This window comes from Ceratotherium simum, chromosome 5, assembly GCF_057802395.1.
Source record: "Ceratotherium simum simum isolate JZ-2026a chromosome 5, ASM5780239v1, whole genome shotgun sequence".
Taxonomy (NCBI): domain Eukaryota; kingdom Metazoa; phylum Chordata; class Mammalia; order Perissodactyla; family Rhinocerotidae; genus Ceratotherium; species Ceratotherium simum.
The window spans coordinates 37,287,781-37,309,698 of record NC_141904.1 but is presented as its reverse complement, the minus strand read 5'-3'; the positions used below and the strand labels follow the sequence as shown (position 1 = coordinate 37,309,698).

Here is a 21,918-nt window from a genome sequence, read left to right as displayed (position 1 = left end):
TTTTATTCCTCATTTTGTTAACGTGGTGTATTACATTGATTGATTTGTAGATGTTGAACCATCCCTGTGTCCCTGGTATAAATCCCACTTGATCATGGTGTATGATCCTTTTAACGTATTGTTGTATTTGGTTTGCCAATATTTTGTTGAGGGTTTCTGCATCTATGTTCATCAGCGATAATGGCCTATAATTTTCCTTCTTTGTGTTGTCCTTGTCTGGCTTTGATATCAGAGTGATGTTGGCCTTGTAGAATGTGTTAGGAAGTGTTCTATCTTCTTCAATTTTGTGGAATAGTTTGAGAAGGATAAGTACTAACTCTTCTTTGAAGGTTTGACAGAATTCTCCAGAGAAGCCATCTGGTCCTGGATGTTTGTTTTTCGGGAGATTTTTGATTACTGTTTCAATCTCTTTACTTATGACTGGTCTATTCAGATTCTCTATTTCTTCTTGATTCAGTTTGGGAAAGTTGTATGAGTCTAAGAATTTATTCATTTCTTTAGATTGTCCAATTTGTTGGCATATAGTTTTTATAATCCTCTTAGAATCCTTTATATTTCTGTGGTATCTGTTGTAATTTCTCCTCTTTTATTTCTAATATTATTTATTTGAGCCTTCTCTCTTTTTTTCTTAGTGAGTCTGGCTAAGGGTTTGTCAATTTTGTTTATTGTCTCAAAAAACCAGCTCTTAGTTTCATTGATCTTTTCTACTTTTTTTTTTTGTTTCAATTTTATTTATTTCTGCTCTAATTTTTATTATTTCCCTCCTTCTGCTGACTTGGGGCTTTGTTTATTCTTCTTTTTCTAGTTCTGTTAGGTGTAGTTTACGATTGTTTGAGATTTTTCTTGTTTGTTAAGGTGGGCCTGTATTGCCATGAATTTCTCTTAGGACTGCTTTTGCTGTATCCCATATGAGTTGGTATGGTGTGTTTTCATTTTCATTTGTCTCCAAATATTTTTTGATTTCTCCTTTGATTTCTTCAATGATCCATTGGTTGTTCAGTAGCATGTTGTCTTAGTCTCCACATATTTGTCACTTTTTCAGTTTTTTTCCTGTAGTTGATTTCTAGTTTCATAGCATTATGATCAGAAAAGATGCTTGATATGATTTTAATCTTAAATTTACTGAGGCTTGCCTTGTTTCCCAACATATGGTCTCTTTAAGAATGTTCCATGTGCACTTGAAAAGAATGTGTATTCTGCTGCTTTTGGATGGAGTGTTTTATATGTATCTATTAAGTCCATCTGGCCTAGTTTTTCGTTTAATTCCACTATTTCCTTGTTGACTATTCTGTCTGGATGATCCATCCATTGATGTAAGTGGGGTGTTGAGGTCCCCTACTATTATTGTGTTGCTGTTAATTTCTCCTTTTAGGTCTGTTAATAGTTGCTTTATGTACTTTGGTGCTCCTGTGTTAGGTGCATATATATTTATAAATGTTATGTCATCTTGGCAGAGTGTCCCTTTTATCATTATATACTGCCCCCTTTGTCTCTCATTGCCTTTTTTTTTTTTAATTTTTTTTGTGAGGAAGATCAGCCCTGAGCTAACATCCATGCTAATCCTCCTCTTTTTGCTGAGGAAGACCAGCTCTGAGCTAACATCTATTTCCAATCCTCCTCCTTTTTTTCCCCAAAGCCCCAGTAGACAGTTGTATGTTATAGCTGCACATCCTCCTAGTTGCTGTATGTGGGACGCGGCCTCAGCATGGCCGGAGAAGTGGTGTGTCGGCGCGCGCCCGGGATCCAAACCCAGGCCACCAGTAGCGGAGTGCGCGCACTTAACCGCTAAGCCAAGGGACTGGCCCTCTCATTGCCTTTTTTATCTTGAAGTCTACTTTGTCTAAGTTTGGCAACACCTGCTTTGTTTGCCATTAGCTTGGAGTATCATCTTCCATCCCTTCAATCTGACCCCGTATTTGTCATTAGAGCTATGTGTTTCCTGGAGGCAACATATTGTTGAGTCTTGTTTTTTAATCCATCCAGCCACTCTGTGTCTTTTGATTGGAGAATTCAATCCATTTACATTTAGAGTGATTATTGATATATGAGAGCTCAATATTGCTCTCATATTGCCTTTTTTATCATTTGTTTTCCAGCTGTTCTGTATTTCCCTTGTTTCTCGTCCCATGTATTTCTGACTGCCAATTCAGTTTGGTGGTTCTCTATGATGGTTTTCTCATTGTTTATTGTTTGTGTCTCTGTTTCTGACTTTTTGTTTAGTGGTTACCATGATGTTTGTATAAAAGATCTCATAGATGTGACAGTCCATTCCTAATCGTCTTTTGTGTGTGTGTGTGTGTGTGTGTGTGTGTGTGTGTGAGGAAGATCAGCCCTGAGCTAACATCCACGCTAATCCTCCTCTATTTGATGAGAAAGACCAGCTCTGAGATAACATCTATTGCCAATCCTCCTTTTTTTCCCCCAGAGCCCCAGTAGATAGTTGTATGTCATAGTTGCACATCCTTCTAGTTGCTGTATGTGGGATGCGGCCTCAGCATGGCCAGACAAGCGGTATGTCAGGGTGCGCCCAGGATCCAAACCTGGGCCGCCAGTAGCAGAGCATGCACACTTAACCGCTAAGCCACGGGGCCAGCCCCCTAATAGCCTTTTATTTCCTTAGTCTAAGCATGTTTCATCCTCTTCCTTTTCCCCATCTAAGTTACTGTTGTCACAACTTATTCCGTTTTGTGTAGTGAGTTTGTGGTTAAAAAGAAGTGATTACAGTTTTTTTTGATGTTTTCCTTCCCTTTATCTTTAATGTTGTAATTAAGCGTTTGCTAACCTTTTCTGACAGAGAGCTGCAATTTTCTGATTTTGTCTACTTATCTCCTTGCTCAAGGCTTTGTAAACCCCTTTTTCTCCCCCAGGTATGAGACCCTTCTTGATCATTTCTTGTAGCAGGGGTCTTGTGGCGATGAACTCCCTCAGCTTTTGTTTATCTGGGAAAGTTGTTATTTCTCCATCATATCTGAAGGATATTTTCACTGGATAGAGTGTTCTTGGCTGAAAGCTTTTGTCTTTCATTATTTTGAATATATCATTCTACTCTCTCCTAGCTTGTAAGATTTTTGCTGAGAAATCAGCTGAAAGCCTGATAGGAGTACCTTTGTAGGTTTTATCCTTCTGCCTTGCTGCCTTTAATATTTTTTCTTTGTCATTGATTTCTACCAGCTTCACTAATATATGCCTCAAAGGAGGTCTTTTTACATTGATGTAATCAGGAGTTCTATTAGTTTCATTTACTTGTAATTCCAGCTCCTTCTCCAGGTTTGGGAAGTTCTCAGCTATTATTTCTTTGAAACAGCTCTCCACTCCTTTCTCCCTCTGGAATACCTATAATCCTTATGTTGCTTTTCTTAATTAAACTGGACATTTCTCGAAGAATTTTGTCATTTTTCAAAATCTTAGTTCTCTCTCCTCCTCTACCTGCAGCAATTCTATATTTCTATCCTCTGAATCACCAGCGGGCAAACACAGATGGGCCCTGTCAGCACAGCTTCCTAGGTTGCTGCCATTTGGGAGGGAGAGGAGATCCCCTTACCTCCTTCCACTGCCTCCCAGGGGTCCAGCACCTCCACCTCCAGATGTATGGCTGCATGGATCTCTCAGACATTTCTTGTGTTGTGTGAATGTCCTCTGTTGGTTTATGAATGTCCTTTTCGTTGTATCTTAGCGGGGAGAGACTAAGGGAAGAGCTCACTCTACGAGGATGCTGACATCACTCTTGGAACTGCTTTTAAATGCCAAACAGCAGATGTCTTGTGCTCTCAAGATGTAGCAAGAAGGGAGAGAGGGAGGGGAGAAAAATCACCTCTCAATCTCACATAGAATTTCTCTAGAAGGATACAGAGACATAAGCCACAGTGGTTATCCCTGGGGATGGAAGAGGGTGACTGGGGGTTTTAAATGAGAATGGAATTTTTGTCTTGTATTCTTTGCACTTAAAAAAATAAAATTCAAAAGAAAAAAAATTAAAGTTATCAAATGCTTTTTCTGCATTAATTGATATGATCATGTAATTTTTCTTCTGTAGCCTGTTAACATGGTGGATTACACTGATCCATTTTCAAATATTAAAACTAGACTTGTATCTCTGGAATAAACCCTGCATGGTCATGGTGTTTACTTATTTTTATATACTGCTGAATTCTATTTGCTAATATTTGTTAAGGACATTTGCTTCTACATTAATGAGGGATACTAGTCTGTAGTTTTGGTTTTTGGTACTATCTTTACCTGGTTTTGATATCAGGGTATCCCTGGCCTCATAAAATGAGTTGTGAACTGCTCTGTCATCTATTTTCTGGAATAAATTGTGTAGAATTGGCTTCAATATTTGGCAGAATTTTCCAATGTAACCATCTGGAGCTGGAGATTTCTTTTTTGGGGAGTTTAAAAATTATAACAGACCTACACACTGCTCATCAAGCCATGATCTGGTGGCATCCCACATACAAAATAGAGGAGGATTGGCACAGATGTTAGCTCAGAACCAATCTTCCTCACCAAAAAATATATATATATATATATATTATATATATATATATATATCATGATATATATATAATATATATATATAAATTAAATTTCTTTAGCACTTACAGGGCTATGCAAATGATCTTTTTTATATTGAATTGTTGTGTTAGTTTGTGATTTTAAAGGTATTGGTCTAAGTTGTCAAATTGATTTATGTAGACTGTTCCTAGTATTCCCTTATCATCCTTTTGATGTCTGTAGGGTCTGTGGTGATACCCCTTGTCTCGGTCTGTTCATGCTGCTATAGCAATAAACAACAGAAATTTATCTCTCATAGTTCTGGAAGCTGGAAGTTCCAGATCACGGTGCCAGCAGATCCGATGTAGTGGCTGGTAAGGGCCCCCTTCCTGGTTCACAGCCAGTGCTTTCTTGTGTGTCCTCACTTGGTGGATGGGGTGAAAGATCCCTCTGGAGGCTCCTTTATATGAGCACTTATCTAATTCATGAGGGAGCCCTTATAACCAATCACCTCCCCAAAGCCCTACCTCCTAATATCATCCCCTTTGGGGGCTAGGATTCAACATACGAATTTTGGGGGGACACTAACATCCAGATCATAGCACCATTGTTTCACTCTTGACATTAGTAATTTGTGTCTTCCCTTTGTCACTCTTGCTAGAGGTCTGTTTCAAACAATGAGCTTTTTGTTTTGCTGATTTTCTTCTATTGTTTTTCTCTTTTCAATTTCATTGATTTCTACTATTATCTTTAACATATCCTTCCTCCTTATTTTGGGTTTATTTTGCTCTTCTTTTTCTGTTTTCGTGGTGGTGAGTTTAAGATTATCAAGATTTTACTTTTTTAAATATAATCATTTAACACCATAAATTTCCCTCTCAGCACTGCTTTAGCTGCATCCAACATATTTTTATATGTTCTGTTTTCATTTTCATTCAGTTTAGCTCTTTAAAAAAGAAATTTCCCTTGAGACTTCCTCTTTGACTCAAGGATTAATTAGAAGTGTGTTGTTAAGTTTCCAAGTCTTCAGAAATTTTCCTGTTATCTTCTGTTACTGATTTCTAGTTCGATCCCATTGTGGTCAGAGAAGACACTCTGTATGATTCAATGATTTTAAATTTTTTGAGGTGTGTGTGGCCCAGGATATGGTCTATTTTGGTACATGTTCCATGGGCTCTTGAAAAGAATGTGTGTTCTGCTGTTGTTGGGTAGAGTGTCCTATAAATGCCCTGTTTGTTAACAGTGTTGAGGTCTACATCCTTGCCGGTTTTCTGTCTGGTTGTTCTATCAACTGTTGAGAGAAGCATACTGACATGTTCAACTATAACTGTGGATTTGCTGTTTCTCCTTTCAGCCCTATCAAGTTTTTTTCACATAATTTGCAGCTCTGTTGTTTAGTGCGTATATATTAAGGATCACTATGTCATCTTAGTGGACTGATCCTTTTATCATTGTCATGTCCTTCTCTGTCCCTGGTAATTTTCCTTGCTCTGAAGTATACTGTAAATAATAGAAGAACTTCTGCTTTCTTTTGTTTAAAGTTTTCATTATATATCTCTTCCCTTTCAACCAATCTATATTGTTACATTCAAAGTGAGAAGCTTATAGTTGGATCATGTTATTTTATCCACTCTGGCAATCTCTACCTTTTAGTTGGTATATTTAGACCACTTATACTTAAAGATATGTTTGGGCTTAAGTCTGGCCCCCCCCTTTTTTTTTTCCTGTTCTTTCAGTTTTTCTTTTCTCTGTTTTCTTTTTCCTGCTTTCCTATGGGTTACATAAACATTTTTTTAGAATTCCATTTTGATTTATCTATTGTGTTTTGAGTTTCTCTTCTGTAGACTTCTTAGTGGTTTCTCTAGGTATTACATTATACATCCATAACTTATCACAGTCTACTGGTGTCAATCGTTTACCAGTTTGAGAATAGAAACTTTACCTCCCATTGAGTCCTTTCACTCTTCTTCATTTATAATATATTGTCTTAATTACCTCCTCTACATATACTGAGAACCGTATCAGACAATGTTATAATTTTTGCTTCATCAAATAAAATTTAGAAAACTTGAAAGGAAGTCTCTTGTATTTACACACATTTTTTCCTTACTCTTTCCATTGTTCTTTCTTTCTGATAACCTAAGGTTCCTTCTTTCACCATTTCCTTTCTTTCTTTAAAATTTCTAATTGTGGTAAAAAGAAATACAAACTTATTATCTTTATCATTTTAAAGTATACAGTTCAGTAATGTTAAATATGTTTACATTATTGTACAATGGATCTCCAGAACTTTTTCATTTTGCAAAACTGAAACTCTATGCTCATTAAACAATGCTCCCCATATCCCCCTCTCTGTCAGTCCCTGACAACTACCATTCTACTTTCTGTTTCTATGAATTTGACTACTATATTTGACCTCAAATATGTGGAATCATACAGTATTTGTCTTTTTTTAAAATTTTATTATGCTAAAAACATGAGCCCTATCTTTTTAACAAATTTTAAGTGTACAATACATTATTGTTGACTATAGGTACAGTGTTGTACAGCAGATCTCTAGACCTTATTCATCTTACTCAACTGAAACTTTATGCCTATTGATAAATAACTCCCCATTCTGCCCCACTCCCAGTTCCTGGTAACCAACATTCCAGTCTTTGATTTTATGAATTTGACTATTTTAGATACCTCATATAAGTGGAATCATGCAGCATTTGTCTGTGTCTGGCTTATTTCATTTAGCATAATATCCTCAATGTCTACCCATGTTGTCACACATTGCAGAATTTCCTTCTTTTCTGAGGCTGAATGGTATTCCATTGTATGTATATACCACATTTTCTTTATCTATTCACCTGTTGATAGACTTTTAGGTTGTTTCCACATCTTAACTATTGTGAATAGTGCTGCAATGAAAACGAGAATGCTAATATCTCTTCAAGATGCTGATTTCAATTCTTTTGGATATATACTCAGAAGTGAGATTGCTGGATCTTATGGTAGTTCTATTTTTAATTTTTTTGAAAAACCTCCATATTATTTTCCATAGTAGTTGTACCATTTTTCATTCCTACCAACAGTGCACAAGGGTTCCAATTTCTGCACATCCTCACCAACACTTGTCTTTTTTTGATAACAGCCATCCTGACAGGTGTGAGGTGATATCTCACTGTGACTTTTACTTGCATTTTCCTGATGATTACTGAAAAGCATTTTTCATATACCTGTTTGCCATTTGTTTATCTTCTTTGGAGAAATGTCTATTCAAGTCTTCAGCCCATTTTTAATTAGATTATTAGATTTTTTGTTATTGAGTTATATAGTTCCTTACATAACTTGGAGATTAATCCCTTATCAGATACATGGCTTGCAAATATTTTCTCACATTCTGCAGGTTGCCATTTCACTCTGTTGATTGTTTCCTTTACAGAAGCCTTTTAGTTTGATGCAGTCCCACTTGTTTATTTTTATTTTTGTTGCCTGAGCTTTTGGTGTCATATCCATGAAATCAATGACAAGACCAATGTCATGAAGCTTTTCCCCTGCTTTTCCTGTAGAAGTTTTATAGTTTCAAGTTTTACGTTTAAGTCTTTAATCCATTTTGAGTTGGCTTTTTTTTTTTTTTTTTATGAGCAAGATCAGCCCTGAGCCAACATCTGATGCCAATCCTCCTCTTTTTTGCTGAGGAAGATTGGCCCTGGGCTAACATCCATGCCCATCTTCCTCTACTCTATATGGGACGCCGCCACAGCATGGCTTGACAAGCAGTGTGTCGGTGCGTGCCTGGGATCCGAACCTGCGAACCCTGGGCCGCTGAAGCAGAGCATGCGCACTTAACTGCCGTGCCACCAGGCTGGCCCCATGAGTTGGCTTTTATATATAGTGTAAAATACAGGTCCACTTTCATTCTGTCACATGTAGATATCCAGATTTCCCGAGACCATTTGTTGAAGAGACTACCTTTTCACCAGTGTATATTCTTGGCATCCTTGTTGAAAATTAGTTGACCATATATACATGGCTTTATTTCTGGGCTCTCTATTCTGTTCCACTGGTCTATCTGTTGTCTTTATGCCAGTACCATACTGTTTTGATTACTTTGATAGCTTTGTAATATAGTTTGAAATCAGGAAGTGTAACGCCTCCAGCTTTGTTGTTCTTTCTCAGGACTGCTTTGGCTATTTGGGTTCTTTTGTGATTCCATGTGAATTGTAGAATTATCCTATTTCTGTAAAAGATGCCCTTGGAATTTTGATAGGTATTGAATTGAATCTATAGATCACTTTGGGTAGTATGGACATTTTAATAATATTAAATTTTCCAATCCATGAAGACGGGATGTCTTTCCATTTGTTAATTTCTTTCATCAACGTTTTGTAGTTCTCAGTATAAATAAGGAGGTGAAAGATTTATAAGTTTATTCCTATGTTTTTTTTTTTTTGGTGCTATTTTAAATGGGATTGTTTTCCTAATCTCTTTTTCAAATAGTTCATTGTTAGTGTATAGAAATGCAACCGTATTTTTTATGTTATTTTGTATCCTGTAACTTTACTGAATTCATTTACTAGTTCTAACAGTTTTTTAAATGTAGTTCTCTGTATATAACAACATGTTGTCTGCAAACAGGGATAATTTTACTTCTTCCTCTTCCATGTGGATTCTTTGAATTCTTTTTCTTATCTAAGTGCTCTGGATAGGACTTCTAGTACTACGTTAAATAGAAGTAGTGAGAGTGGCCACCCTTGCCTTGCTCCTGATTTTAGAGAAAAAGTTTTCAGTTTTGCACCATTGAGTATGATGTTAGCCGTGGGCTTTTCATATATGGCCTTTATTATGTTGAGGTATTTTCCCTCTATTCCCTAGTTTGTTGAGAGTTTTTATAATGAATAGATGTAGAATTTCATCAAGTGCTTTTTCTGCATCTATTGAGATGATCTTGTGATTGTGAGCCTTTAATCTGTTGATGTGATGTATCACATTAATTGATTTTCATTTGTTGAACCATCCCTGCTTCCCAGGGATAAATCCCACTTGGTTGTGACTGACTCTTTTAATGTGCTGTTGGATTCAATTTGCTAGTATTTTATTGAGGACGTTTCCAGCTATATTCATTAGGAATATTGGCCTGTAGTTTTCTAGTGGTGTCTTTGTCTGGCTTTGGTATCAGGGTAATGCTAGCCTCATAAAATGACTTTGGAAGTGTTCTCACCTCTTCAATTTTTTGGAGAAGTTTGACAAGGGCTGGCATTAATTCTTTAAATGTTTGGTAGAATTCACCAGTGTAGCCATCTGGTCCTGCAATTTTCTTTGTTAGGAGGTTTTTGACTAACAATTCAATCTCCATACTAGTTATGGGTGTGATTAGGCTTTCTATTTCTTCATGGTTTAGTTTTAGTAGGTTGTATGTTTCTAGGAATGTATCCATTTCTTCTAGGTTATCCAGTTTGTTGGCATGTAACTGTTCCTAGTCATCTCTTATGATCCTTTTTGTGTCATTAGCCATGTCTCTTCTTTTGTTTCTAATTTTACTTGTCTTTTTTTCATAGTTGGCCTAGCTAAGGGTTTGTCAATTTTGTTTATCTTTTCAAAAAATTAACTCTCAGTTTCATTTATTTTTTTCTATTTATTTCTGCTCTAATCTGTTATTTTCTTTTTTCTGCTAACTTTGGGCTTGGTTTGTTCTTCCTTTCTAGCTCCTAGAGATGTAAAGTTAGGTGTTAAAGAACTTTCTTCTTTTTTAATGTACACATCTATTGCTATGAACTTCACTCTTAGTAGTGCTTTTGCTGCATCCCATAAGTTTCGTATGTTTTTATTTTCATTTGTTTCAACGTATTTTTAAATTTCACCATTTTTTGAAGTTTCTTGTTTTCCTTCTGCTATTGACTTCTAGTTTCATTCCACTGTGGTGGGAAAAGATAGTTGGTATAATTTTAATCTTCTTAAATTTGTTAAGGCTTGTTTTGTGACCTAACATGCGATCTACCCTGGAGAAAGATCCATGTGTGCTTGAGAAGAATGTGTATTCTGCTGTTGTTGGTTGGAATGTTCTTATTATGACTGTTAGGTTAGGTCTATTTGGTCTATAGTGGTGTCCAAGTCCTATGTTTCCTTATTGATCTTCTCTCTGGTAGTTCTATCCAGAATTGAAAATGGAGTATTGAAGTCTCCTCCTATCATCGTATTGCTGTTTATTCCTCCCTTCAGTTCTTTCAATGTCTGCTTTATATATTTAGGTCATCTGTTGTTGGGTGTATATATAATTATTATATCTTCCTGGTGGATTGACCCTTTTATTATTATGTAATGTCCTTCTTTGTCTCTTATGACAGTTTTTGACTTGAAGTCTATTTTGTCTGATGTCAGTTTAGCCATCCTGCTCTCTTTTCGTTACCATTCACATGGAATATGTTTTCCTGTCTCTTCACTTTCAGCCTATGTGTGTCCTTAAGTCTAAAGTGAGTTTCTTGTAGGCAGCATATAGCCTAGTCATGTTTTTTTTAATCCATTTAGCACTCTGTGTCTTTTGATTGGGGACGTTAACCCATCTACATTCAAAGTGATTACAATAGGAAAGGACTCACTATTGTCATTTTTTAAAGCTAAGGAAGTTCACTTATAGCAGAGATAGGAGGCTGACATGATAGTACTCAAGCTTGTATTTTCTCACCCCTTTCTCCTTCCACTTCCTCTAGGTTGCTAGGGGTCTCTGAGGAGGCAGAAGTGTGTGTGTATCATACATCCTGGGCAGTGCTCCCAAGGGAAGGCCAGGGACTGAAAATAATTTGAGCTGAAATGTAAAAAAAAAAAAAAAAAACCAAACCACTTGTCTGTCAAAGTTGGGGTAGGCCATGATCTTAGGAATCCAGACATTCTCCTCTTCCCCAGGACCCAGAATCTTCCCTAGAGACCTGTTCTAACAACAAGCACCCTTTCTCTCCCCCTTATCTCTTTGAATTTGGTGGTTTGATACTGAAGGAGCTGGCCAGGCTGCCTTGACAAGGTTGCTTGTACTGTGAGTGAGTAAGGAGCGCTTGGGGGAAGTTTGGGATTCCTGACTGCAGGAATCCCTGACCTGCTCCTTCCATCCAAAGAAGCAGCTTCTTATGGTGGGGCTCTGGCAGGGCCAGGGAATAGCTGGCAGTCTCCTGAGAAGGGCTGCAATCCTTGGGACCTGAGCACCACAGCTGTAGGGATCATCCTCATCACTCACACATTAAGTTTTTGTGCCTGATTTTGAGACTTGGGCTAGCTTGTTTATATCCCTCTTGTTCCAAAAGAGGATTTCAAGTGGCTTCCCCTGGCTAAGCCTAGTGCAAGGAGCTGGTGCTAGAGGAGAGAGGTGGTGCTAGAGGCTAGAAGATCCCGTCTCAGTCCTCTGGGAGTTGACAGTCTAAATCAAATCCTAGACTCCCCCTGAATTCCCACTGAGGAAAGCTTCCTTGGATTTATGGAAAGAACTTTTAAAATATAAGGCTAACAGTGCAACCACAAAAAATAAATCAGTGCACAGAGATATGGCTAAAAAGCCAATAAATAAATTAAAATGAAATTTAAAAAATATTTAGTTAACCCAAAAAGAAGACCAGAAAGGAGGAACAAAGGAATAGAACACAAAAGAGAGAAAAAACTCAACTATATCAATATTATATTAACCATAAATGACTAAACATTTCAGTTAAAAGATAGAGATTATCAGACGGGCTAACAGCAAGACACTCATATATGATAACACAGATAGGTTGAAAGAAAACGATATACCATGCAAAAATTAAGCATAAAAAGGCTGATATTAATATCAGATAAAGTAGAATTCAAAACAAAGAGTATTACCAGTAATAAAGAGGGACATTTTATAATGATAAAAATGTCACTTCATCAGGAAGACATAACAATCACAAATTTGTATGCACCCAAATTGTAGGATAAGACCTTAGTGAGGATAAACTAAAAGTCTTAGCCATGGGAGGGCTACTGTGTACTGGAGATGGGGTTTGGTCCCAGCAGCTGGTGCCAGACTTGCAGCTCCCCATAAGTGTGTATGAAGTCACTCTGCTTGGGGGGTTCTGGGAGCAGTCTAATGAGTCTAGTGAATCTCAACATTCTAAGCTAACTAGAAGGTCTAAATAAACCAGGGTCCTCAATTTGGGAGCAAAACACAGGCTGGTCCACTCTCCTTCAAGTGGTGCCACAGAACAGCAGCCCTTCAGACTGTGAACCCCACCGCAGCTTCTCACTGTCAGCCTTTTTGAGCCTCACAGAAACAGTTAAGAGGAATGAGTCTACCCTCCTTAACCGTGCCCAAGAGGCTCTGGTCCCTGTCTCCCATTCAGCCTCATCTCCTCTCCTTCCTCCCTCACTCTAAAACCCAGCTACAGCTTTTGTTGATCCCAGAAAGAACACTGTTTCCTCTGTGTAAAATGCCCCCAAGCCCTTTTCTACCTCACTCTTGCTTCGAAAACTGGCTCAGTAGCTGAGAATTAGATTTAAACAGGATGAGAGCTTTGCTAAGTGAAGAAGGCAAATCTTGAGGATCAACGGAGTGATTTAATAATTGACCACAGAATTTAGGCTGAGTGGAGGGGGGGACATCAAATTGGGATTGACAATGAAAAGATGATCGGATCAATGGGTTCCATTTAGATTAAATTATTTTTGCAGTTGGGTAATAGAAGAGATGAGTGGGAAAGACAGGAAATGCTGGTCAGACTATGGGGCATTGAATTGAGATAGAAACAACATACATTCTATTTTACACTGTTATTTTCAAAGTTCTTAAATGTTTCCACTTATAGTGGAGGAAATATTCATCTAAATGTTACCAAGTCTTGCGTCCTTATTTTTCTCTACAGCAGTGAGTAGTGGTTTGGTAACAAGATTGTCTCATATCCCCAAGAGCAGGCTTTCTACTAGCTGGATAACTTGTGTACTTGTCATTCTGAAGGGAGAGTGACTGATTTGACACCTGATGGACTTGGCTTTCTATACATCATCATTGTGTTTTGATAAATCACGATGAAAAATAAAACTTTATAGCAATGAAGAAAGTAATATATTTCCTTTTTTGGCTACACTCCTTATTCTTTAACATAAAAGACTGCTAAAATTCTTCTTGGATAGCTTCTACGACCAATGGGTTGCATAATATGATTTAAAAAGCCCAAAAAACTGGCTCTGGTATTGAAGAGGAAACCAGCCCCTCCATAATCAACAGAACCTGCTGATGACACACCCTACAACCTAAAAACTGGAGTAACAAAAAGGATCCTTAACCTCCTTTAAACAAATTTCATGACTCTTTACAGATCCTTCTAGGGCCTACACCTCTGTATTCTTTTGAATCTGGAATTCCCCTTGTTCGCAAATGTATATTTGACTAATTTTCAAATGAACATGATCAGTTTTCCCTTTCAAATACCCTTCTAAATTTTGCTTTTGTGTGAGTACAAGGCCCTTCCTCCCTTGAGGATCACAGAAGTGATTCCTGGAAGGGGTGGTGTGTGTGCACACTTGTCTCGTTCACATCTAAAGGACAACCTGGGAGCCTGAAGTGTTAGGAACTGAGGTGTGATAGTCACCTGGCTTTGGGCTGGTGTCACTTCCTTCATTTCTTCCTGCTTGCAGATCTTTAGTAAAAGATAAAAGCCATATTTCAAAATTCTAAGTCTATGGAGTTTTCCCCCCAACAGTACTGCCTCCTCTGATCTCTGCAGGCTAGGGAAGGAATCCCTGATGTGGACCTCCACAGCAGCCTGTGCCCAGCTTTTTCACAGAGAGCACTGTCTGACCCTCCCTCAATAAGACGAGTTTCCTTACAGTGGGGACTGGGCTGCTCCTGTGCAGCCGCCTGCTCCAGTATGAGGCCTGTGGAGAAGAGATGTGCACATTTCACCTGGCGCACTCAATGCCTGCCATCCTAAATTCTCCCAGAGCTGCCGTTTCATCAGGGAGGACAGCAAGCTGGCTGCACACCTGCACTGTGGGACCTGCTGCAGTAGAAATGCACCTCCAACAACACCTGCACTTTCACTTGCCCTCAGCTTTACCTGAGGGTTGACAGAGGCACTGCTATTACTGTCCATTATCAAAGTAGGTAGTGCTCCTTGAGTATCTGTTAAACAAGGATCCAGACACATACTTCTCTGGAATTCCAGAGTGAGGATAAAGTTTCTCTCTCCGGATGAATTATCTTTTTATTCTCCAGTGCCTCGAACAGTGCCTGGCACGTGGTGGTCCTCAAGAGGTGTCTGTAGAGTGAATTAGATGGATATGGAACAAATGTAATCCATAGCATTTCCCTTTTCTGTCTTGGCTAGTAGGAATCTTCAAAGCTAAGTGTAGATTTCAACTGCAATTGTTTCCCTGCTTTTCTGCTAATAATCCTTCGTGTTTTTCATTTTGGGCTCTTATTTTGGACTTCTGGTTTTATTATAGCTTATCTTTTACTCTTAAGTCCCCTTTCTGGAAGTAGCTTATAGAAAGATAGAGGACAAGACGGAGAAGATTTTTAGTCACCAGAATCTCTGCTGGGGAGAACACTACTTATTTGGAAGTCGCTGGGGTGGGTCCTGCACTCCTGAGGAGGCAGGAGAAGGGCAGGAGTTAGGGAGCTAGTGGAAGCCCTCGTTGGTTCTGTGTAATCCCTCCTTCGGCCCCTCTGTCCTGATAAGAGGGGAGACTTCTTGTGGACACTGATGAAGGGGTGGGAGTCCAAGTCTAGGGTATCTCAGGGTAGGACAGAGATAGCCCTTGGGCAGCAGAAAGGAAGGAGATTAAAGCAAGAAATAAAGCCTGAGGCTCCTAAATTTCCCCACATCTCTGAGAGGCAGGAGGTGTCGAGGACAAAAGGGTGGAGAGGATAAAAGGAGAAAGCACATCTGAGTAACAGGTTCTGTCAATTATAGAACCAGATCTGAACCAACTTGTGAGTAAAGACATCATTAGAGCTACAAATTATCTGCATTGTGTACAGGGAAAAATTTACAGAATTGGGATACAGAGAGGTTCCTGACTAATCTCTGAAATCTGACCCCAAACTCTTAAAGAGAGTCCTAGAGCTGTTCAAAGCCCAGCTGCACTTGTGCCTGAGGGAAAAAGTATCCGGAGCTAATGTGAAAACACGGAAAACTGGGGGGGAGAGTAACTCAAGGCCAAATGGAGCTTTAACGATGTTACAAAATTCTAGTCCCTGAGGACAGAGCAAGTTTCAAAAATGACAGAGACAGCGGACTTAAGAAAACTCTGTTGTGTATCTCAGGGCAGTGGAAAGACCAGACCCCATGGAGGCCAAGAGATCTGGGGCTTCTGAGCAGCTGTGTAACTTTGGGCAAGTTCCTTAACCACTCTGAGCCTCAGTTTCTTCACCGATAAAATGGGGATGTCCACAGTGCCTGCGCCACAGGGCTGTGGATGAGATTAAATGAGACAATGTATCCAGCACAGATGTAGGCAGCACAGTTTACACAGGCTTGCTCAACCAATGGGGATTCCATCCCTGCTCCAGACTCTGATAGCTGGATGTGAAAAAAGCATGAGATGTCTGCATGGCTAAGAGTGTCAGTGACACTGTTCACCACTCATTTTGGATCTTTCAATATATTCTAATTCCTTTTACCCCTATCGAGATATACATATGAGCAGATGTGAAATGTAAATACAGCACAAGGAGGGCCTCAATCTTTTGTTTTAGATTATATCATTTTAACATGCTAACTTTCACTCTACCTGACATGATGAACATGAAGTGGTAAGGACATGGATCTCTATATTAAGTTCACATCCTAAAATGGAACCAGTAACATTTAGATACCCCGCCTCCCAAGTTAGCCCAACTAAGAGATCTCTGAAACCAAGAGTGATGATACCTCTACAGAAAGGAAACCCAAACAGATTCTTGCTGTAGTGGGAGGGTTCTTTCATTCCTAAAAGGTGAATAATGTCACAAAGAACTCAGACTCACCAGGGCTTGCAGTTTAGGACAGTGAATGGAGAGCTGGATGAGCGTGCTGTCGGTTATCTAGAGAGAAACACGCTGTGTCAGTGTGGCTTCTACACCAGAACTTAACACCTAATCCTGGCTTCTCCTGAACACAAGAATCCAAGTTGCAAAAGAGAATTAAAAACTAATCTCAAGCACACCTGGGCCGGGAGCTCCTCTTTTTACTAGCAACCTCAAATCTGCCCACTCCTGGAGATGCAAAGCTGTTCTTTGGTCTCTCCTCTGGTGCCCCAAGGGGGCCTAGGGACAGGGAACAAAGAGGGAGAGGGCAGGGAGGGCCCTCCAGGATTCTTCTTTGTAGACTCACCTCATCACTGGACATGCAAGTTTTCTCCTTTAAATTCTGTGAAAATAAGAGTCTTTTTTTTTTTTTTTTTTTTACATGTTGGGCAAATGATGGAGCTATCCTGAACTTCTCAGCTGTAGCTCTGTCTGATGACTGAGAATAGCCCAAAGTTTATGCATCCCACTGCCATGGCCCTCATGAGTTCCCAAGCTCTGACACCTATGCTGGGGCAAGGAGGGTCCAGACAGTAGCCAGTCTCTGGCTATGTCAGCAGTCCCTGGCTGCAGGGCTGAAAGGAGTCCACTCACCAGAATGCATTCCTCAAGATCCATCTTTTCCAGGTCATGGCAGTTCTGAAAGAGTCCATAAGACATCCCCCACCATGCAGTCAGTGGTTAGGGCAACATTGGTACTGGCCTAGTATCCCTGTTTTCTTCCATTAAGGAATGTGCTCAGTTCCTAAAGTGACCCAGTACTTCTGAGCAGGTGCCCTTTGAATCATATTCACTTTGGAAATGGGAATAGGGCTGCCCTGGGCTGCATTTCCTTCTCTCATCCTGGAAAGGTAGTTGCCTACACCTTCCTGGTGGCTCATAGGTATCAGCATGTAAATTTTAGCCATAGACTAGGCTCTGGGAGGGCATGGTAATGGGGTACTCATGCACAGTGTGGGCAGGTGAGGGCTGGGGTAGGAGGAAGAGCGTATCAGCACCCCAGGAGGACAGAGGTTCCCAGCAGCAGGCCATAGGGAGCCCCACGGTGGTTGGCATTTGCAGGGCAATTTGGAAGAGGGAGCAGAGGCAGAGCACAGCCCAGTTAGGGGAAGCTGCTGAGAAGCTGAGCCGGGATCTGTATGAGGAAGGGCATCTCCTGCCAGGGAGGAGGTTCCTCTCAGTCTGGTCCCACCTGACCAAGTGAGAGTGAAGTCTAAACTTGCTAGAGAACCCTCTACAGGACCTCCCTAGTTTTCTGGCCAACTGGAAAAAACGGAAAATGCACCCCGAGGACTCTATTCTACTTGATGTCTGTCATTTCTGAAGGTATTTTTTTGCACTCTCCAAAACCACTCCAAGTCACTTTGAACGAGGGAAGTGAATTAGTTTGGTTTTGTGTTTTAAAACCTCTACCTTACCCGAGCTAAAAGTGTAAAGCCTGCGTCAGTCAAATGGGAACATCGGGCAGCCTCCAAAATCCTGGGATAAGGAGTGCATGGGAGAAAAAAGTAGCGACTGGTTAACAATAGAAACATTTACTTTATGATGCACATTCTTGAGTTTATTCCGCTCTTTGACACACTTTTGCTTCTGGCAAAAGGGTCGTAAATGCAAATACTGTCACCACTAGACAGATGAGGAAAACGGGGCTTAGGGACGAATGTGGCCTGCTCTAAGTCCCACAGTCCTATCCCAGCTTCAAATAGTAAATCCAGGAATCTTCCCACAATACAGCACATTGTTGCTGCTGTTGTTTTTATTTATTTTTATTTTTATTTCTTTTTGCTGCTATTTTTAAATATTATTCCAATATTTTTTGACTTTTAAATACAAGTAAAATGAACTGTTACTCAATAAAATCATCTTGACATATACTGTATTTATTGAAATTCCCAGTTACCCTAAAGGAAATTTTAAAAATTTGCAGCCAAAGCAAAAAAATGAGTTAATTTTCAATACTTCATGCTTAACAGGGATGGATGCATAAATACCTTTTTGTTTGTTTGTTTGCTGGGAAAGACTCGTGCTGAGCTAACATCTGTTTCCAATCCTCCTCTTTTTTTCCTTGAAGAAGATTGGCCCCAAGCTAACATCTGCACCAGTCTACCTCCACCTCGCATGTGGGTTGCCGCCACAGAATGGCTTGATGAGTGGTGTAGGTCTGCGCCCAAGATCTGAACCCGCAAACCCCGGGCCACCGAGGCAGAGCGCATTGAATTTTAACCACTAGGCCATCAGGACTGGCTCATAAATACCATTGTTAAGTTAAATACTTATAGCAATAATTTTGACCTCCTTTCTGACCAGTTTTGATTACCAAGATTCCTTCTACTATGCAGAAATATCAAAATATCTAGAATCTTCTCTAATACAACAGTAAGAAAAATGGGTAAAAGAAAGAAACAGACAATCCTTAAAGGATATGTAACTGGTGCAGCATGAAGAAATGGACCAGTTTCACTGATAAGTAAAGACTAACAAAACAAGTAGCTGTTTTTCTGCCTCTTTATAGGGGTTAAGATTGCTGGTTCTGAAGTCAAACTCTGTAAGTTCAAATTCTAGTTTTACTTCTTACTCATCACATGACCCAGGATAAACTATGTGATTTTCTTTGAGTCTGAGTTTCTCGTCTGCAAAACAAGCAAGAATAATAGTACCTATCTCCTAGAGATGTGGTAAGGATTAAATGAGATAGTGCTTATAAAAGTGCCTAATACAGAGCCTGGAATATATATGAATTCTACTGATGTTAACTATGATTAGTATTTTGTTGCCATTATTAAAGTTTTAATAGTCACAGTATTACATGGATAATCAGAAAATAAATCATTATTTGTTAAAACAAAACTTTTTTTCCTGCTAGGGGAAGATGATAAATAAGGAGACTGTGATTTCTCCCCCATTCCGTCCATTTAGCAGCTGCTTTAGAGGAGAACCTGGTGACACTGGGATGCCAGGCTATCACTCTGCTCACTATCAGATCACTCTGATATCAAAGTAATAACTGCATGAGGCAAATCAAGTGGGCAAACGTGAAGTCTGTCAAGAAATTAAGGATCTCATTCCCTGGTGGTGGAGAGGTTAGTCTTTTCCCGTACATCCCTAAATGAACCGGATTACACATTGTCCCACCCTAATCCATCTGACAAAAGCCAACAACAACACAACCACCACCTTCTCCACCACCACCTATTCCTACTGGTAAGCCTTTCCCCTCCTGCAGGAAGCCCTCTCAGTCAGCCCAGCCAAGCTCTGGGCTGCAAAGCAAAAGTGTGGCGCACTCACTGAAGTCTTGGGCAGTTCAAAGCCAGGGCTGTGAGAGAGGCATCTGTGAGGTTGCTGCAGCCAGAAAGGCAGAGGGCCTGCAGCCGGTGGCAGCCCCTGCATATCTGCACCACACCTTCATCCGTAATACGCTGGGGAAAACCAAAACAGGAAGGAAAATAAGAAGGCACCAGCAATACTGAAATGAGAGCAGCAGAAAAACAGGACCTACTGGCAGTGGATTAGTTTGGGTTGTCAGTTACTAGCATTTTATCCTAAAAATTTAAACAAAATGAGATGAAATACAGGGTAGATGTATTGTTATCTCCGCATAGCTTTAAAATATTCTAGCATTACTAACGAAGGGTGAAATTTTAAAATTTCATTTCCCTCCCCAGAGTTATCTGATTTTTTTTTCAGGAAAAACTCACAAACTTGTGTTAAAAATCAGATTAAATAAAGAGTTCATGAGACCTGTCTGGTTAAGTGACATTAATTTTTTGGTTGAATTTCTACAGATTAATGTTTTAGATATCTACCACATAAATCCTATGTGTATATTTACACTATTTCCTCAAATGTTTTAGAAAACAGCAAAATTAAATAAATCACTAAATTATTGATAAATGGCTTAGAATTCCATGAGTTTAGCCAGGAGACACAAAATAATATCTTTATTTAAATATACTAATTTATGTAGAAATAAACATGCACATTTATATTATACTTCAAGACATCTGCCAGTACTATCCTACATGCAATTCAAGGTCCTGTTTTTGACCAGTGCAGTCCCGTAAGGTCAATATTTTTCTCAAAGGTAGTTCTGTTTTATCTCCCACCATCAGGGACTCGAAAGATTTATGATTCATTCACTAAATGCCAAACACAAAGGATTTCTCTTACTTTACTCAAAACTGACGTTCCCCTTGAGAAACCCAGTAGGATGTAGCAAGTATCATCTTCAATTATCAATATTTACTATGGCAGTGAAGAAAGAACAATAGTTTTTCAGAGGCTAATGCTCTGATGAAAATTACACCTTGCTCTTGCAGATGCCCTTTCTTTTTCAAAGCATTTTCCCATCTGTTACTTCATTTTATTCACTGAAACAACGTGAGAGGTGTCATCATTCCAAGTTTATAAGTAAAAAAAAAGACACTGAGACCTTACCATGAATTGTTTAGGTTAGTGACTAGTTCACAGCATTCCTGACATCTCAAAATAAACCAAGACCTCGGGCTATATTATTTTTAGGGAAAATGTCAGTGGTTTTCTATTGGCATTTTTGTTCAGATTGCTGTTTTCTCGTCATGTAGCAAATTGACAGATCATATAAGGGCACAGGAGAAGAAATAAGGGTGCGGCAATCATCCCCCCTGCCTAGGGCGCTTCATAGTGGGGCCTGCAGCAGACTCCCAAGGGAGAGAACATGGAGCAGGGGGTGCTCACAGGAAAGGCACGCTACTTACTGAGCAGGACTGTAGATTGAGGCTCACAAGCTCATGGCAGTAACTCTGAATGTGTTTCAGAGCTTCGTCCTCTAGCTGAGTGGAGAGAGAAAACAAGAGAGGGATGGAGCCAGGTGAGGGAACAGTGGGGCACCAAGAAATGCAACAGCAAGTTCCGTAACGAAGCGCCCACACCTGTTGTTAGGGACATGTTAGACGAACACGACTGTATTGACCCCTTGGTACCTGTGTGCAGCCCCTCAGAAGCAGGGCTTTCAGGCCCCGACAACCTCGCACCAGTGCCTCAATGCCATCCTTCGTGATCTGATCACACCAAGAGAGGTTCAGGTACTCCAGGTTTCGGCAGCCCTCACTGAGAGAACAAAAAACAAAACCACGCATGTGCAGTCTATCCTACTGAGAGTTTATTACCAACTTTGAGTTTAGTAAATTAAAAGCAATTCACAGGAGCGAGAACCTCTGACACCTGTCTAAGTCGCCTATTTCCTGCTCCAATGGGACCATTAGAAAGGTTTCAGACACACCAGAATGTTCATAGCTTTGGGTATTTCTCATGACCACAAACAACAGGTACTCCTACCTGATCCCCTTTAAGGAGCTGTTTGTAATGGACACACAGGAGGTCAGATCCAGATGTTTCAGCTTGGAACAGAATCTGCTAAGGCTATAACACGTGCTGAAAAAGAGCAGACG

At 39.7% G+C, this 21,918-nt stretch overlaps 1 protein-coding gene across 1 annotated transcript in view; it reads right to left on the bottom strand.

Moving 5' to 3' along the window:
* The window catches only part of FBXL2 (F-box and leucine rich repeat protein 2), a 115,106-nt gene that overhangs the window by 17,349 nt on the left and 75,839 nt on the right, over positions 1–21,918 (bottom strand). The window contains 7 exon segments of the mRNA XM_087430679.1: positions 16,454–16,510; positions 17,087–17,131; positions 17,911–17,971; positions 19,778–19,908; positions 21,226–21,300; positions 21,451–21,577; positions 21,806–21,901. Of these exon segments, the coding sequence (XP_087286805.1) occupies positions 16,454–16,510; positions 17,087–17,131; positions 17,911–17,971; positions 19,778–19,908; positions 21,226–21,300; positions 21,451–21,577; positions 21,806–21,901 (592 nt within the window).